Source organism: Leuresthes tenuis, unplaced genomic scaffold (genome assembly GCF_036924035.1).
Source record: "Leuresthes tenuis unplaced genomic scaffold, fLeuTen1.0.hap1 SCAF_1, whole genome shotgun sequence".
Classification (NCBI taxonomy): Eukaryota; Metazoa; Chordata; class Actinopteri; order Atheriniformes; family Atherinopsidae; genus Leuresthes; species Leuresthes tenuis.
The window spans coordinates 24,083,072-24,099,422 of record NW_027325355.1 but is presented as its reverse complement, the minus strand read 5'-3'; the positions used below and the strand labels follow the sequence as shown (position 1 = coordinate 24,099,422).

Genomic DNA, 16,351 nt, shown 5'->3' with positions numbered 1-16,351 from the left:
CATGTGGTGGAGCCGTACCTCATGGTGGTGTGCTGGTTGGGGGGGAGCAGATTGTAGCAGGGCTGCACGCCAGCGACAGCCACTGCGCCCTGTCCTGGCTGGCAGGACACCAGCACTGGCTGCTGGTACGTCTGCTGCGGAACAGAAACCTGCTGCACAAACAAGAGCCTTTTTCTAATCAAACAGCACGGCTGTTCTGCACGAGTATCAAGTGCAAACTTTGCCTTTGAAGAAGCTCTCTTCACTTTGAATGAAAAGCCACAAACGGCCTCCTTTGAGAACAACGATGATCTCGAGCGCTGCACATTTAATCAAGGCAAGGCAAGTTTGTTTGAGTGGAACAATTCAACAACAAGGTGATTCAAAGTGCTTCACAGAGACATTAAAACAGAAGAAATAAAAAGCAGGATTTAGAATTTAAACAAAAGAAGGAAATAAGAACAATAGATAAAATCAGAAAAAATTATATATATATGAAAGATAAAATCAGGAGTTAAAACATGATTCCGTTTTGAAACTCAAGCTTATTCAAATGCAGCTGAAAATAGATGCAGCTTCAACCTGGACTTAAATACTGAGAGTTTCAGCTGATCTGAGGCTTTCTGGGAGTTTGTTCCAGACATGTGGAGCATAGAAGCTGAATGCAGCTTCTCCAGGTCTGGTTCTGACTCTGGGAACTGATAAAGAACCGGATCCAGATGACCTGAGGGGTCTGGGAGGTTCATAGTGGGTCAGGAGGTCACTGATGTATTTTGGTCCATTCAGAGCTTTATAGACCAGCATCAGAACTTTAAAGTCTAAAGTCTATTAAGAGCGAGAACTGGATGCAGTTTCTCCTCCTGGCAAAGCTGGTGTTAATTTGACGCTCACAGAGGCATTTGATCTTGGAACTACCTGATACGACTGCATTGGAGGGTACTGGACCATCATGCCTTGCATCTGGTTGGCCATATTGCTTTGCTGGTTGCCAGTGAGAGCGAGGCTGGATGCTGGCTGCATGCCCACAACGGTCTGGTAGCTGGACGCTGGGTTTGGCATCACGGCTTGGTGTACTGAGGCGAAAGGAGAAAGGCACAGCAGCGTGACCCAATGAAAACAGACGATTATCATAATGAAGAACACTTCCAGTAATAAGAATCAGCATTCTTACAGAGACCTGGTCATCGACTCCGAATGGATATTTACTCAATAAAACACAACAAAGAACAGCGAGGATGCAGTCGGGTGAGAAGAGAGGCTGAGTGAGCCGAGCATGTTTGGAATAAATGAGAAAGTCAATATATTTGATTCAGCCTGAACCTGCAATCTGAGCAGCCGAGTCGATCCTCTGCAGGGAATAAAGAAAAAAAGGAAAAACTTTCACTTCAACGAGACGTCTCATTTCAAAAAGGTGCTTATTAAAAACCCATTTGGAGTCGGCCGAAGACAGCGACACACAGAAGTCGATGCAAAGTCACACGCGGGGGCTAAAATGGCGGTGGCTTTCCTCACCGGAGGCGGGGGGGTAAATCAGACACTTAAATGTCAAGGTGACAAAAAGAGACATTTGAAAATACTCTCCCCAGTGACACACACACGGTAATGGAAGTGACAAAAGGAGAGGACGTCCTTTTGTGAAGGTGTCTTTACAGTCCGCCGCTCTGGGAGAAAAGTACAACTAGACAATGAAAGAAGTGCACCAGGAAACGGACAGGCAGGGCTATTTTTATCCATCCTCTCCTCCCACCTTCACTCACTAACCAAGCATGAAATGACCACCGTATCAAACGCAGTCTGTTTTATTCCATTCCTGCAGGCAGCAGAGGAGGGAGGCGTCCGACTTCTTCACTTCCTTCAGACCCAAATAATGAGCAGCGGAGTCTTTGCCTTCAATACAAACTCCATCTTTCATCCCCGACCAGCTGCACACAGTGAAAGTTTGACAGTCTCCCTGCAGGTGAGAAGTGAGGGGCTGAAAAAGAGACCGGTTCACTGTGAGATTCATAGAGGCCTCTCAGACAGCGTCCCGGCCCCGCATCCCGCCTCTCAGGCTCCAAACGCGTCGTTCTTATTGGTGGAAAAACCTCAGAATGGCTTCTTGACAGCCACCCTTCCATGGAGCCCATTTCTGATGAGGCTTGGGCCAACAGTAGATGGATCAGCTGAAGGTCCAGATGCATCTCTCAGGTCCTGTCAGGTCACAGCTGGATTTTTTCCTCTTTCTTAAGGACATCACTTTCAGATCCTGTTCATCTGCTGTAGATAGTTTTTTAGGCCTGACACTTCTTCTTTTGTCCTCCACTTGTCCAGTTTCCTCAAATGTTTTAAGGACACACTGCACACCATGCTGAGATATGCCAAGTTTTCAGCTAATAGCTCTTTGGAATCACCTTGTTGCTGCAGAAATCCTATTTTCTGTCTGTCAAACTGTGTTTTCTTTGCTGTTTTTCATAGATGCAACTAAAGAAATGGGAACAAATGATGTGTCTTTGTGACAGGCTGCTAAAACAAACAATAATTTTAAAAAAAGACTGGAGATCCATCACTGCAGAGCACTTTAAAAGATATTTATCAGCACAGTACAATATATCTCAGTCACATTTGTGGGGATAAAACTCCCTGCCTGTGTCTAATGGTTTCGCCTCACCTTACACTGCCTTCCAAGTATCTTTTGAAAACTGCTGGCATCTGTAAGCATCTACAGCATTTCTTACGCTTCTGTATCACTGATAGTTTGTTTCCATTAGCAGAAGCAGCAGGAATCAGAGAAGCTCTGGTTTCATTTATTCACTGCATGCTAACATTTTACAAAGCTTTAATGTGGTCTGAAAGGTGCGAAAAAAGCTCCTCAGTGACCATGACGAGAGCCACAGCCCCGAGGAGGAGGTGGCTGATGCAAGTGAGCAGAAACAAGCTGCTCTGCGGGCGAATTTCCATGGATAATCTATTTATCAGGAGTGCAACACGCGCTGCATTATCTTCACCTTTACACGCTCTGTCTTTAATTAATGTAAAAACAGGGGAAATGAGGCTCTGCAGCCTTTTTTGGCTGTTTCCCTGAGAAATAATTGCTGTTCTTTGCCTTTGTAGGTCAGCTTCATTTGTCCGCTGCCTATTCCCTGGTTCCCCAGCAGGGAAGCCACATTTGCAGCGTACAGATGACAGAATAGTGCCGCAGCCACTTAGAGAGACATAGTGTGCGGGTACAAGTCTCCACCGTGGTGACACACCATCGGGCACGAGTGAGCGGGAGCCAACAATCTCAACTCCTGCAGAGAAGGAGGAAAGAACCTGAAAGAGAATAATCTTGTGGAAAACTCCAGGGGAGACATTTGAACCCGTGAAAATAAACAAACGCTGAGCAGAGGAAGGGAGGAGTGTTCGTCCTTCACCAGAGCCGCCGGTGAAGCTCCCATGTGGAGAAACTGAAACAATGGCAACGAACAAATGCTATCCAAGAGCTCAAAGTGGAAAGTTAAGGTCCTCTGAGTAGGACTCATAAAGCAGCAAGGCTGAGCTTTTCTCTTAGCACGAACCAAGGCAGACAGCGGATCTTACTCATTAAAACATCCTTTGATTTGCCTTCAGATCTGTGCAACTGAATCAAAGCTGGATGTGAATAATTTGGAGCTTTGGTGTGGTGCTGAAAACGGGAGAAAAGAAGAGGAACCTGCTGCTGTTTGGCATCCAAGCGTGCGACTTTAAACTGAATTTAATCTCAATCAAAGGGACTGTTTAAACACGGGGTGGTTTGCACCTTGGAGCGTGTGGTGTGGGAAAAAGAAATAATTAGTTTCTGTGTACAAAAACCCTTTTCAACTGCTGAAAAAAAACAAACGGTAACGTCAGAAGTTACACCAAGTTCAGTAATTATCTCAGAAGTCTGTGTTGGTACCTTGCTGCTGGGGCAGAGTTTGGCTCGGGGGGCAGTTATAGGACAGCGGGTTGACAGCAGGCCGGTAGTGCTGCTGCTGGCTGGAGCAGTGAGGGTGATGAGCAGAAGAGCAGTAGCATGCGGACATCTGGGAACAAAAGAAAAACAAATGCATCACTTTGGGGTGCATCAGCGGTGCCATCTGAGGGCTGGTGGTTAGTCATAAAGTTGGTTTTCTGCAGCACTGAGTCATGGTGAGGGATCCTACCTGCTGGACAGGCTGCTGGATGTAGGTGTGCTGCTGCAGGAGCGGCTGGTTGAGTGCGGCTCCAGGAAAAGCAGCAGCGCCCGCGTTGGAGCTGGGATATGTGTGGCTGGGGCCCGGGGTTGGGAGCGGCATATGCTGACCCTGCAGCATCCCCGGGTGTCCTCCTGATGGCCCTGCCACCATGTAGCTGGTCACCTGCTGCGGAGGAGCTCCCTGCAGTACCACCTGCGACGGATGGTGGTTGTACACAGAGGGATAGTGGCGGCTGTCTGGAACTGAAGCTCCGCTGTCATTGGCTGGCTGCTGCGCCAGAGTCATGTGACTGAACTGGGCGTTGAGGACCTCAGGCTGCGGACACAGTTTTGTGTTATATTCTTCACGTGAAAAAGCAAAGCTTGATACAGTAAAACCACCGGGGACAGATCAGCGACTCATCTGCATCACCAGTTCAGGTCATTTCAGACATGTTGGAAAAGTCGTGCTTTTAGTCATGGATTATTCAGTGCTAACATCTGGTGATGAATTAAATATTAATGGAACTTTCCGCAGGCATAATTAGCCACAGAGGCATGTCGTTCACTAAAACCAGGTCAAAAATGAGGTTAAGCGGATGCATGATCTACATATCTGGATTTAAATGCACCTTTCCACCAAAAAGCCTGAACAATCGAGGGGAATATGAGGCCTGTTTCAAACCTTGTTGAGCAAATTCTCCAGAAAAAGTAGACTGAGGACAATGAAATTATAGGTAAATCTTAAACCTATCGTAAAGATTACAGCATTTCCTGATAAAATCTGATGACTAAAGATCGTAAAAACGCTTTAAATGATTCAGGTCTGACAGGAGATGGAGCAGAGGGGGAAGAATAATAATAAAATGGAAGAAAGAAGGTCTGTACCACGGTGTATTGTTGGTTAGGACAGATGGGCAGGAACTGAGAAGGAGGAAAAGGAGGAGGAAGAAGAGGATAAGAAACCGTTGGGTTGTGGACAGGCTCAGAGGACGACTGGAGAGGAGGACAGATCGGCTGAGAAGGGAAGGAGAGATGGACAGAGGCAAAGAAGATGAGTCTGGACAAAGGACGGCAGTAAAACGGCTAAGCCCCGCCCCCATTTCTGGGAGGGGCTTAGCCATTGCAACACTCCAATTAGTTAGTGAGTTTAAGAAAAAGTTAGGAAAAGCACTACAATCTGCACATGAGTTCAGTTTTAATGAGTCCAGGTGGAGAAAGATGAAAAATACGAACCTGGGAGTGAAGGTGATTGGTTGGCTGCTGCTGTGACGCAGCAGGGATTGGCTGGGGTTGGGTTTTCCCCTGCTGTGGGATCCTGCCGGCAGCCGGGTTATAAACCACGGCGCTGCCATTGGGATGTATGAAAGGCTTGCCTGTTAAATTGAATAAATCGTGTTAATAATCCGAGTGGAAACAACTCAGCCAAACACAAAAGGAACACACCCAGATATGGACCATGTGGGCAGAGTCAACAGCAACTAACAACCTTGGCAGCTTCTGAGGATTCAGTTTGCAGACCAAAAGTGCACAACTGTGCGCACGGTCCATGATGCATATTTACAGATCTCCCCCATCTGTTCACTGCATCTTGATCAGCAAGCTGTGGTCTGACTCAGAATTTGACAGACAAACTGAGTGCAGCCCCAGGCCAAGCTGGAATTCTGTCCCAAAGTCATGAATTTTCATGAAACAGAAAGCTACAAGGTGGTAAAATTTACTTTGATGTGAAGCAGCTCACAGGAGGAAGGGGCTGGGGTTTCACCCACCTGTGTGAGGATTGACCAGAACGCTGCCGGGTGGAATCCCTGAGGCTTCTAGCGGCAACACATAAAAGTTGGTTGCATCGGGAGCTGATGCTGGCAGCTGCGAGGGGACACTCTTGGTCATCTCAGGGTGCCCGGGGCCTCTGGTGTCGGGGTGCATTAAGGGAGCGCCGGGGATGTTGGATCGGGAAGAGGCCGAGGCTGGGAGAGGCAGCTGGGGGCGGGACAGCGAGCTGGACGAGGACCCGACGCTGCTGCATGACTCTGAACCTGAGGAGAGGCACAACAAAGCAGATCTGTGTGTCATCTCCCCATGAAGCTCCCAGAGAGACTTTCAAACAGACACTGAAGATACCATTAACGTGTTGCTTCTGGCTTGTTAGGTATTCATGTGGGTGGAAAGAGCCAGAGGCGATAATGAAGCAGAATGCATATTTTCTTCAGGCTGCATCACATTCTGGCCTCTTTAGGCAACTGTTGATGAAGACGCTGCTCTCTCTGATAGATCTCTGCCTGTGTAATTAACAAATGGTGACTGCATCCTCCCTTTGTTGCTGGGAGGATGCAGTCTGGCATTCAGGACTTCAGATGAGGAGACAAATATTTAAACAATTCTGTCTATTCAAGTAAGATGAAAGCAGCAACAAGGTGATTCCCAAAGAGCTATTAGCTGAAAACTTGGCATATCTCAGCATGGTGTGCAGTGTGTCCTTAAAACATTTGAGGAAACTGGACAAGTGGAGGACAAAAGAAGAAGTGTCAGGCCTAAAAAACTATCTACAGCAGATGAACAGGATCTGAAAGTGATGTCCTTAAGAAAGAGGAAAAAATCCAGCTGTGACCTGACAGGACCTGAGAGATGCATCTGGACCTTCAGCTGATCCATCTACTGTTGGCCCAAGCCTCATCAGAAATGGTCTCCATGGAAGGGTGGCTGTCAAGAAGCCGTTCTTAAGGAAGGGAAACAGGGAGAAAAGGCTGAGCTGTGCCAAACGACACAAGAAGTGGACTGAAAATCAGTGGCAACAGCTCTTATGGAGGGATGAATCCTCCCCAGAGCCCGGACCTCAACATTATTGAAGCAGTGTGGGATCATCTGACAGAGAACGGAACAAAAGGCAGCCCACATCCAAAGAAGAGCTTTGGGATGTCCTTCAAGAAGCCTGGAGAACTATTCCTGAAGACTCCTTAAAGAAATGACAGAAAGCTCGTCTCAGAGGGTTCAGGCTGTGTTGGAGAATAAAGGAGCTCAGAGCAGATATTCACTTTAAAGCTCGTTAGGTTTGTGCCAACTCCGTTTCTGCTGTTTTTACATTCAAGTTTGAATATGTTTAAATAAATTGCTGCACCCATTTCCTGTTTTCCCAGCAATATATAAAAAATTGAGAGGTGGATCAGGAGTTTTGGATATAACCTCAGTGTTAAATAAGCTCCTGTTTTTAGACGCAGAGACTGTGTTTAACTGAAGCTTCTCCGGCCGCAGAGAAGGACAAGAGCAAAGGAACACAGCAGCAAATGTCTCTCTTATGTCTCTGCTCCGTAAAACAATGTAAAAACTGCTCAGGCAGGGATCCCGCGGATCCCTTTCCATTAAGAAACAAATAAAAACAGGTTATGGGGGAAAATAGGAAAAAGAAAACGTCAACAGAAATGATGGCAGCGTGAGCAGAAGTCGCCTAAAAACTTCTACCTTTGCGTTCTTTGGTAATAAAAAAGAAAACAAACGGCCCAACAATGCAGAGCATCTAATCTCAGCCAATCAAGTCCCAAATATACCATCTTGTGGAGTAAGCACTTGCAGCTGAGGAGCAGCCCTAACTTCATCTCAGGGATGCACTTCCCTGAGCTTCCACTCATACATAATGCAGCGGCTCCTCACTGTTGGCTTTTATTCTTCTGCTGCTACAACACTTTTTTAGCCTCTTCCGTTACCAGGCTGCTGTATGGTAATTACTTCTGACAGCTGTCCAGCCACAGGGTCCACAGACCTGTCAACAACTGCAGGACAACAACTGTTAGTTCAGACAAGAACTCTGCTGCTTCGGATGCCAGAGGATTCTCCTTTAGGCTCAATGTGCTAATCTCTTCTCCCTGGCCCCCTGTTTACCTTCTAATTTGAGTTTTTTTCCCATCTCAAGTGGTAGAAGTCACTTGAGCGAGTAAATAAATTGAACAAACACCTGTTAATGTGACAAATCCTTCAGTCTGCATTCAGAATTCACCTGTACCTTCAGCAGAATGCAAATACCGATGCTGCGTGGGATCATTCTGCAGCTCCCATGTTAATCAGTATCCATACAGCTTTAATGGTCTAACCGAGTCCCTTGCCTGTTTTCGACAGTCTCCCGGTGCTCTTGCTGCTCGCCGTGCTGTCCCCTCGGACGAGGCCGGGGGAGATGCCGCTGAAGCTGCTGGCCTTGGTGATGGCGGGCCGCGGAGCGAGGCGGTTGGAGCTGTCTGAACTGTCAGTGCTGCTCCACGGCCGAGGCTCGCCGTGTCGTGGCAGCGTTTCTGTCTCCGAGCTGCTCTGCCTGCTGGCGCCAGATTGGCCGGCCCGTAACCTGGGTGACAAGAGAGCAGCTATTTTAAATTTTCCTCATTTAATCACCGTTATAACGGCTCGTTTCTATAAAGCACAATTAAAAAGGACAGTTTAATACATACAGCCGGTAAATATCTGATCATTTTCACTTGTAAAACAGTAGTTTGTGTGATTATTTCTCAGATTTTGGGGAGTAAAACTGCTCCAGCTTTGGCCCGACGTGAGGAAGTCTGGGCAGAAAATCTTCTTTGACAGAAGCTTTCTCGAGCAGCAGAAACAAATCCTCAGATCAGCGCTCGTGCGCCTGAGCGAGCCGATTAAGACAGACGGCGATTCAAAAGGTTTTCTCAGCCTCAGAGGAGCTGATGGATGCGTGACGGGGGCGGACCCACCTGAACATTTGCCGCCTCTGTTGAGTGCTCATGCATGAGTCTCCATCCTGCACACTGAAGGAAGAGAGGGGGGGGGGGGGGGTTAGAGAACAGACAGGCGCCCACAAAATGAGATATCTACCATTTTCAAACATGCCAGGTCTGACTAATTACTGCTCCGACAGGAAAACTATGGAAGTGGAGATTATTAGCAACACTTTAAAGGATGAAATCAGCTCTACTTTCGCCAATTATCTGACAATTCATCGTCTATAGTAGATACCGTGATTGTGAGATTCATGTTACTGCTTACCTTCTGTCTAATATGAAGTGATCTCCCTGTGGGTTACAAGGAAAATTACACTCAGTTAAAGGGTCATTTATCTCGAAAGCTTCCACATTAATGTTGATGTTTTATCAGGTGCTTGGATGGATAAAACTGTGGAGAAATAAGACTCCAAATGGGAGCATTTCGCCTATAGATTCACACATTAGTAACTGGTAGAAAGAAATCTACTGAATTTGCAAATGAATAGACATGACAAAGATTTGTGAAACATGGCGCCCCCCCCACACTCCGCCTACACAAACAGCTCTCACATCATGTGCAAAAATCCTTTCTCTGGCTCGCTGGTACTCCTCCTCCCTCTCCTCCATCGATTTGCTCCTCTTGTCAGCCTTCAAACGCATTCGAATCTGGCAAAGACACAGACACACAGACTCTGCTTTAGCAGCTACGTCAGGGACGCCAGATTGTCCCACTCTTACGAACGTGTCAGAAAAGAAAGTGACAGCTTGGTGAGGAGAAAAGAACATTTTAAAGAAGAAGAAGAAGAAAGAAAAAAACATCTACCGTGCTGTCTTCGCGATCAAAGCTGGAGTTGTCTCGTTTGAGAATGTAGCGTTTCTGGAAGTCGTCCGCCCTGTCATCCTTGATGTGCTCCGAGAATTTCTGATCGGGTCTGTCGGTGGGGGAATTCACACGAGTTTTAGTGGCGGCTTAATTCAACGCAGACGCTGACAGCGACACATGTTAACCAAGCAGCGGCGTCAGAAAGCAACGAGCTGCAGAAAACTCACAACCAATCAAGAAGCGGCAGCTCTGCCTGCATCCTGTGATCCTCGTCTTAAAAAAAGAAAAACAGGCTCACATTCTCGTGTTGCTGGTTTTGTTGATCACCACCGATTTCCCGCTGGGGTCCACATTGTGGTCCATGCCGAAGTAGGCCGCCACTCGGTGCAACAGCATCCTGTGGTAGGACGTCATGGGGGGGAACTTCTTCTTCTGGCTTCTACAGGGACAACAGGGAGGTCGGGTTAATGGTTAAACTTGGCCGTGTGGGAGTCTGGCAAGAGAAGCTACGACCTCAATCTGCTCGGCCGGTTCGGTTCCAATTTCCACTGAGAAAACATGCAACTGCTCTCAAGTTTGTTCTGGAAATGTTTCAAGTGGCTTCTGGTAATCAAAGCGCTCGTTAATTTTAGACTCTTCATTAGCGATGCTGATCCAGATGGAACATTTCCCAAGTGTCTTCTGAGGAGACGGCACAGAAATGAAGTGACCAGAGCAAATGGTGAGCTCAGAGATGGGTTCTGAACACGATGCCACGCATCCAGAGTGGGCGGCAGACACATCTCAGACAGCTGACCAACAGCTGTTCATCTTAAGTGTGTGACACCAAACTGGGACTGGGCTCCTTATCATGATCAACTCTGCAAGCATGTGTCTGACTTCCTGGAAATGTGCACAAAGCTCTTCATCTCAGACTCAAACAGTTAAATGTAGCACTTTAATGCACTGAATGAACGTCTTACTCATTATTGCTGATGAAATCCAAGATGTCCTGTTCCAGCTTCAGCAGCATGATTCGATCCCTGAAGAAAAAAAAGGACATTTTTAAAGATATTTTTCATCAAAGATGATCAAAGATCTCAGATCATTACTATTCACATCGTATTAATACGTTAACTGTAAACAAGAAGCAACTTTTATCTGCCTTAATGTGAAGTTTCACCATAGTTTCGGTCTATAAATGGAAGGATCGTTGTTGTGTAGCAGCCAATCAGGCAAGTTAAAGGGGAACTATTTTATTTTTAAACCTTATTTCTGGCATGAAATACGTTCATCTGCTCACAGAGAACAGTTTGGTGAAAGTCGGCGTCCTTCAGAAGATATTTAGATAACTGGAGATCCATATAACGGAGTGAACGGGGCTTAGACGATGCAGCCTCTAAATAAGGCATTATCGGTCTTTATTTCACCAATACTTTAAGAAGAATGAATGAATGAACGTGTGCTATAGCTCTGTTAGCTCATAGCTGCTGTTATGTGGCTACTTGCAGCTATAAAAGAGCTATCGAAATATCTAAATTATCTAAATATCTTCCGAAAGATTTTCACCAAACTGTTCTCGGTGAGTAGATTAATGTATTTTATGCCAGAAATAAGGTCTATGTTTAAAAATACTGGAGTTCCTTTAAGCTTAAACTTTATTTTCTATTAATTTCCCCAAAGAGAAGACACTATTATCCATTTTGAATTGAGTTTTCAGGGGCTCTTTATCACTATCGGAGATCTGCACATTTTCTATGGAACAGTTTCAAAACGAGGAAAGATTATGTCCCTGAAAATTTAGACACAAACTCAAGTTTGTAGAAAGCTGCTAAAAATGAGTCTTGGCTTGAGTTTGGCTGCAATTCAAACCCAAATTCAATTTATTCATCCAAAAAGAGAAAAGAATAGAGGCAAAACTTGTTTTAAACACATTTTTAAGTCAGTCCGAAGTAACTAGTATCTCTAAAAAATGTAAATCAAGTTTTGTTTACCAGTTTTTTAAAGATAACTTTATTCTTTACTTATTCTAAATAAGCACCATGTTGCTCTGGTCGGTCCAGGATTACAGATTTTATTCTAGTGCCTTGAACACAAATGTTCTTAAAGCTGTTAAACATTAATTTAAAACATATATTTGGGCCACTGAGGACAGAAAGCAGGAAATTTTCTTAAAAATACAAACAAAACGACACACAGAATAAAGCAAGATGTAAGTTTTTCCACTGAAATCCTTCTTGGTTATCTGTTAGGACCCGGCAGAAGTGTGTGGTGGTGTGTTTATCTGCAAAATCCTTCTCATCTGCAAGTATTTTCCCTATTTTCATGTGTTTGGGAGCAGACAATAAAGCAATTTAACACCTGTTCACATTCTTTCCTCCTTTACTTTGGCTAAAATCTGAGGTGAGGATCTTGTGCTTCAGAACATGTGAATAATGTAAACTAGGTTTTATTTCCCAGCTGTGGAGCTAAACTGAATGCTGCATCTGCAACAATAACAACAATTTGGAATCGTTAATTCTGTCTGTATAACTGTAAAAGGTGAACCCACTCATCACAGCACTTCAACTGAAATGAATTGATTTCACTGTGACAGTAGAGCTCCTGATGGTCAATATTTCACCGCACAGGTCAAAGTTAAGCGCCTACGCTGCTGAGCTTACCTGGGATTGCCTTTCAGTGTGTTGACCAGGAATTCATGGAGGTCTATGCCAGTTGAATCTGTGTAGTCTTGACTGGAATCTGAGAAAATAACAAAACGCATCCTGATCACCAACATGAACACATTTCAGTTACTTTAGAACAGGCTGAGCTCCATCTGTTGGGATAATGGCTGGAGTTTTCCACTGACCATATTGGATGTTAGCTCAAAAAATGTATGACCATTTAAAGGGGAACTGCGGTATTTTTAAACCTGGACCTTATTTCTGGCATGAAATACGTTCATCTGCTCACAGAGAACAGTTTGGTGAAAGTCGGCTTCCTTCAGAAGATATTTAGATAACTGGAGATCCATATAAGGAGTGAACGGGGCTTAGAGGATGCAGCCTCTAAATAAGGCATTATCTGTCTTTATTTCACCAATACTTTAAGAAGAATGAATGAATGAACGTGTGCTATAGCTCTGTTAGCTCATAGCTGCTGTTATGTGGCTACTTGCAGCTATAGGAGAGCTAACGGAGGGATTTCTACACAGGCACTCTACTGGGACCACTTCATCCACACGCCCCCCTGCAGCACAGTTTATTTACTCCAGTAAGAACGTCCATCTTACTCAAAGTCGTTGTTCATGTTGTCAAAATCTGATAAATATCCTGCCATGTTGCACAAAACTATCAGCAGCAAACTCTGTGTGAAGTTAGCCGACTGTCACAGAGCACGGAGTGAATAAACTGTGCAGCAGGGGGGCGTGTGGATGAAGTGGTCCCAGTAGAGTGCCTGTGTAGAAATCCCTCCGTTAGCTCTCCTATAGCTGCAAGTAGCCACATAACAGCAGCTCTGAGCTAACAGAGCTATAGCACACATTCATTCATTCATTCTTCTTAAAGTATTGGTGAAATAAAGACAGATAATGCCTTATTTAGAGGCTGCATCCTCTAAGCCCCGTTCACTCCGTTATATGGATCTCCAGTTATCTAAATATCTTCTGAAGGACGCAGACTTTCACCAAACTGTTCTCTGTGAGCAGATGAACGTATTTCCTGCCAGAAATAAGGTATAGGTTTAGAAATACCGGAGTTCCCCTTTAACACTTTAAGGGATTATATATCTGAGGATTAAGGCTGTGGGGTGGGTTAATCGTGCCGCTGATGTGAAAGAAAGAGAAAAGATTGTGATTATTGCCAGATGAACGATTAAAGCAATGAAACGCGGGTCCGATAACAAAGGTGGCAAAAAGCAAACACGCTCCTCTTCACCAAGAAAAAGGACAGGAAGCATCAGTGGGACACAGTCAGGGGACACCAGAGCTCGTGCCCCTCTGTGGCGTCTGCTTTCTATAATTGGAGGCTGGCCCACAGAGGGAAGCAGACACCTTTATACGCCTGTGGGAATCCATGTAATTGCTTCGCACCTTGAGCTTTTTGCAATTAACTGAATCACGCCAATTATCAGCCCATAATGAGATATCATTTAAAACAGAGAAGTGCTTTTGGACAAACTGGAGGACATTGAGCTAAAAAGAAATGTTTAGGACTGGATATTCCTCACCACACGGCACAGGATATAATTATTAGAAAGCTGTAATTTGCCTGAGTGACACAGATTGTTTGATAAGTATCATTAAAGCATTTGGCTTCATTTCAATACTTAGCTTTCGGTGTCACCACTGACACACTGTCATCACAATGATTATCACAGATTACACATGTGTATGTGAAGAACTATTCTACTCCATTATATATTCTGTTCAAGCTCCCTTTTTGGGTGTTGGTAATGTTTATAAATGAGGCCCCAGGTGTCATGACATAAAGAAAGCGGAGGTGTTAATTTAAATATTCCAGCTTCTGTCACAGCGATGGTCTAAAATCCGTCTCATCAGGTTTTCATGTAGGTTTATAACTCAGAACGCAGTGCTTTGCCACGGCCAAAGTCCAACATGGTGATTTTAGGCCTAATTTATGCTCTTTGTCTCCACTCAGTGCAATTAAATTCAGCCCATTGTTGGCAGAATGTGATGAAAACAAGCACAGAAATGGCACTAAAACATAAGTACACAGGGGAGGTCCTGGTCCTGGTCCTGGTCATGGATGGATGGATGGATGTTAAAATACACGAGAAGCAGAAAAGAATTTAGCTAAATTTGATGTCAGATCACTTTGATTTGGTCCCATTTCTCACCTCTTGACAGCATTTTTCTCTGCGCTTTCTCAGGTTTGTCCACCTTGTCGCAGCTGCCTTCTTTCTCAGTTTGGTCCCTTGCGCCACGTTCTTCGTTTTCAAAGGGTGGGGGAAGGAATCCATCCTGTTCAGGGGGTGAAAAACAACTGAAAAACTCCACCTATCCAGATTATACGCATTTGAAATAGTTCACACTGATGCCCATATTACATCCGGCTTGGTTTAACCTCTTTGAGAGACTCAAAATACCTCCTGCAAAGAAGTCATTTTACAAGAGTGCAGAATGCTAAATGTGACCTCCGTCTCTTCTGTATGACTGACAAGACTTTCATTTAGAGAGGAGGCATTAAATATGAGGCATTTAGGTCCATGATCTTGCCTCAGGCCCTGGGTTAATTAGACAATGGCATCTGCAATGGAGGCCGCAGCAAGACACTTAATAAACTCTCCTGGTTTATCACAGAGACCAGTTTCCTTGCCAGAAATAATGCGCCTGCGTCCATGAATTCCAAATCACTATGGCAATTAATCTTCCAGATTAGCTTGTTTTTATTAAACCACCTGAATAAAACATGAATGTGAGCCTAAAATTAAACAACACAGCACATTTCATTCCATTAAATTCAACACAATGAGGGGTTTGCTGTAATCCGCCGCCAACTGTAAAGATTCTTAAAAGCGACCATGCTGCAGTCTGGCTGGAAGACTGTGGATCTTTGGGTAAAATCTATTAAACATTGCCTTGGTTTGACACAGTGTTGCTCACACACACATTTGCACACTCTCAGCTGTATCTGATTTGCTTTTCAGGCAATTCTACAAAGGGCTGAAAGCAACGCTGAACAGTGGCGAGGGCTTGCGACCGCACTGCACTCTAAGTGGATTAAGCAGAAGTCTGGGAAGCCAACATCAGAGAATCTGCGAGTGTGTGTGCGAGCGCGAGCGTGTGGGAGAGAAAAGAAGTGACCTCGCGGTGGGAGAGCAGCTCATAACCGTTAAAGGTCACAAGTTTGATCCCCGTAACAGCTGTGGAGCAAGATAATGAGATGCTGCGCTTCCCTTCATTTGAAGGCGCTCAGAAAGCATGTGAAAATGTAAAATGCAAATGAGAAACGTGAGCGTCTAATTGCCTGAGCGAGACGGGGAGGGAGCGAAAGCGAGTCCAGGACCGTGTGTTGTTTCAGCGACAGCAAGTCTGTGTGTGTTCGTCAAAGCTAAAGACCCCCCCCCCCACTCTTCAGGCAAGAAGCGCTGATGTTTGCTGCTTAATGCCACCCTCGGCATCGCATGGAAACCGCCGGGTTGATGTGCAGCTGTTAGGCGCCGCCTCATTTGTTTCCTGACACCCATTTACCTCAAGATAAAGGAAAAACAGCGTGAAAATGATGGTCTTGTGAATATGTAATGAACATGCTGTCAGTCTAAAACAAAAAAAGGTACGGCGAGCATTCAAAGGCCCGCGTCGACGGGGCATGGATTGGAGTTGACAGCCAAGCCGACAAAGCAGGGGCAGATGCAGCTTCTCATGCAGCGGTGCGGCCTTGGACAGCACCGGGAGCCCTTTGTTAATCCTTAATGTCTGACAGCAGAGACACTAATGTGGAAAGCTGAACAATGGGACGTGCTCAGATCTGGTGATCATGAAAGTTTGATTGAGAATCGGAGCGCATACAGCAGAATGCCCCCCCCCCCCCCCCCCCACCCACTCGCTCTCCTTTTATTGCATTACCTCGCCCCTCAAGGTTAGTTTGCCACAGAAGGAGTTTCAACTCTGGGGCCAATAACAGGAGTGGGGAAAATATCAGGAGTATTCAATTAGAGCGCTCCACAGCTCCCTGTAGCTGACGTGTGGAAATTGTAATTTCCTCG

The 16,351-nt window shown here is 45.3% G+C and overlaps 1 protein-coding gene and 1 long non-coding RNA gene across 11 annotated transcripts in view; one reads left to right on the top strand and one right to left on the bottom strand.

Moving 5' to 3' along the window:
- Window positions 1-16,351, bottom strand: part of r3hdm1 (R3H domain containing 1) — a 367,959-nt gene that overhangs the window by 6,302 nt on the left and 345,306 nt on the right. For 8 of the 10 annotated variants that reach the window (XM_072371105.1, XM_072370598.1, XM_072370962.1 and 5 more), the window contains 16 exons: window positions 14,483-14,606; window positions 12,307-12,385; window positions 10,627-10,686; window positions 9,963-10,103; window positions 9,665-9,773; window positions 9,412-9,507; window positions 9,125-9,150; window positions 8,833-8,886; window positions 8,227-8,459; window positions 5,902-6,168; window positions 5,369-5,508; window positions 5,021-5,149; window positions 4,122-4,469; window positions 3,875-4,001; window positions 895-1,052; window positions 19-152 (listed from right to left, as the gene is read on the bottom strand). In XM_072371105.1, the coding sequence (XP_072227206.1) occupies window positions 19-152; window positions 895-1,052; window positions 3,875-4,001; window positions 4,122-4,469; window positions 5,021-5,149; window positions 5,369-5,508; window positions 5,902-6,168; window positions 8,227-8,459; window positions 8,833-8,886; window positions 9,125-9,150; window positions 9,412-9,507; window positions 9,665-9,773; window positions 9,963-10,103; window positions 10,627-10,686; window positions 12,307-12,385; window positions 14,483-14,606 (2,225 nt within the window). The remainder of the gene's footprint in view (window positions 1-18; window positions 153-894; window positions 1,053-3,874; window positions 4,002-4,121; window positions 4,470-5,020; window positions 5,150-5,368; window positions 5,509-5,901; window positions 6,169-8,226; window positions 8,460-8,832; window positions 8,887-9,124; window positions 9,151-9,411; window positions 9,508-9,664; window positions 9,774-9,962; window positions 10,104-10,626; window positions 10,687-12,306; window positions 12,386-14,482; window positions 14,607-16,351) is intronic. The other 2 variants (XM_072370822.1, XM_072371163.1) reach the window with 2 other exon arrangements.
- The window catches only part of LOC140276318 (uncharacterized), a 195,955-nt gene continuing 192,914 nt past the window's right edge, over window positions 13,311-16,351 (top strand). The window contains exon 1 of the long non-coding RNA XR_011908974.1: window positions 13,311-13,358. This is a non-coding gene — a long non-coding RNA (uncharacterized lncRNA). The remainder of the gene's footprint in view (window positions 13,359-16,351) is intronic.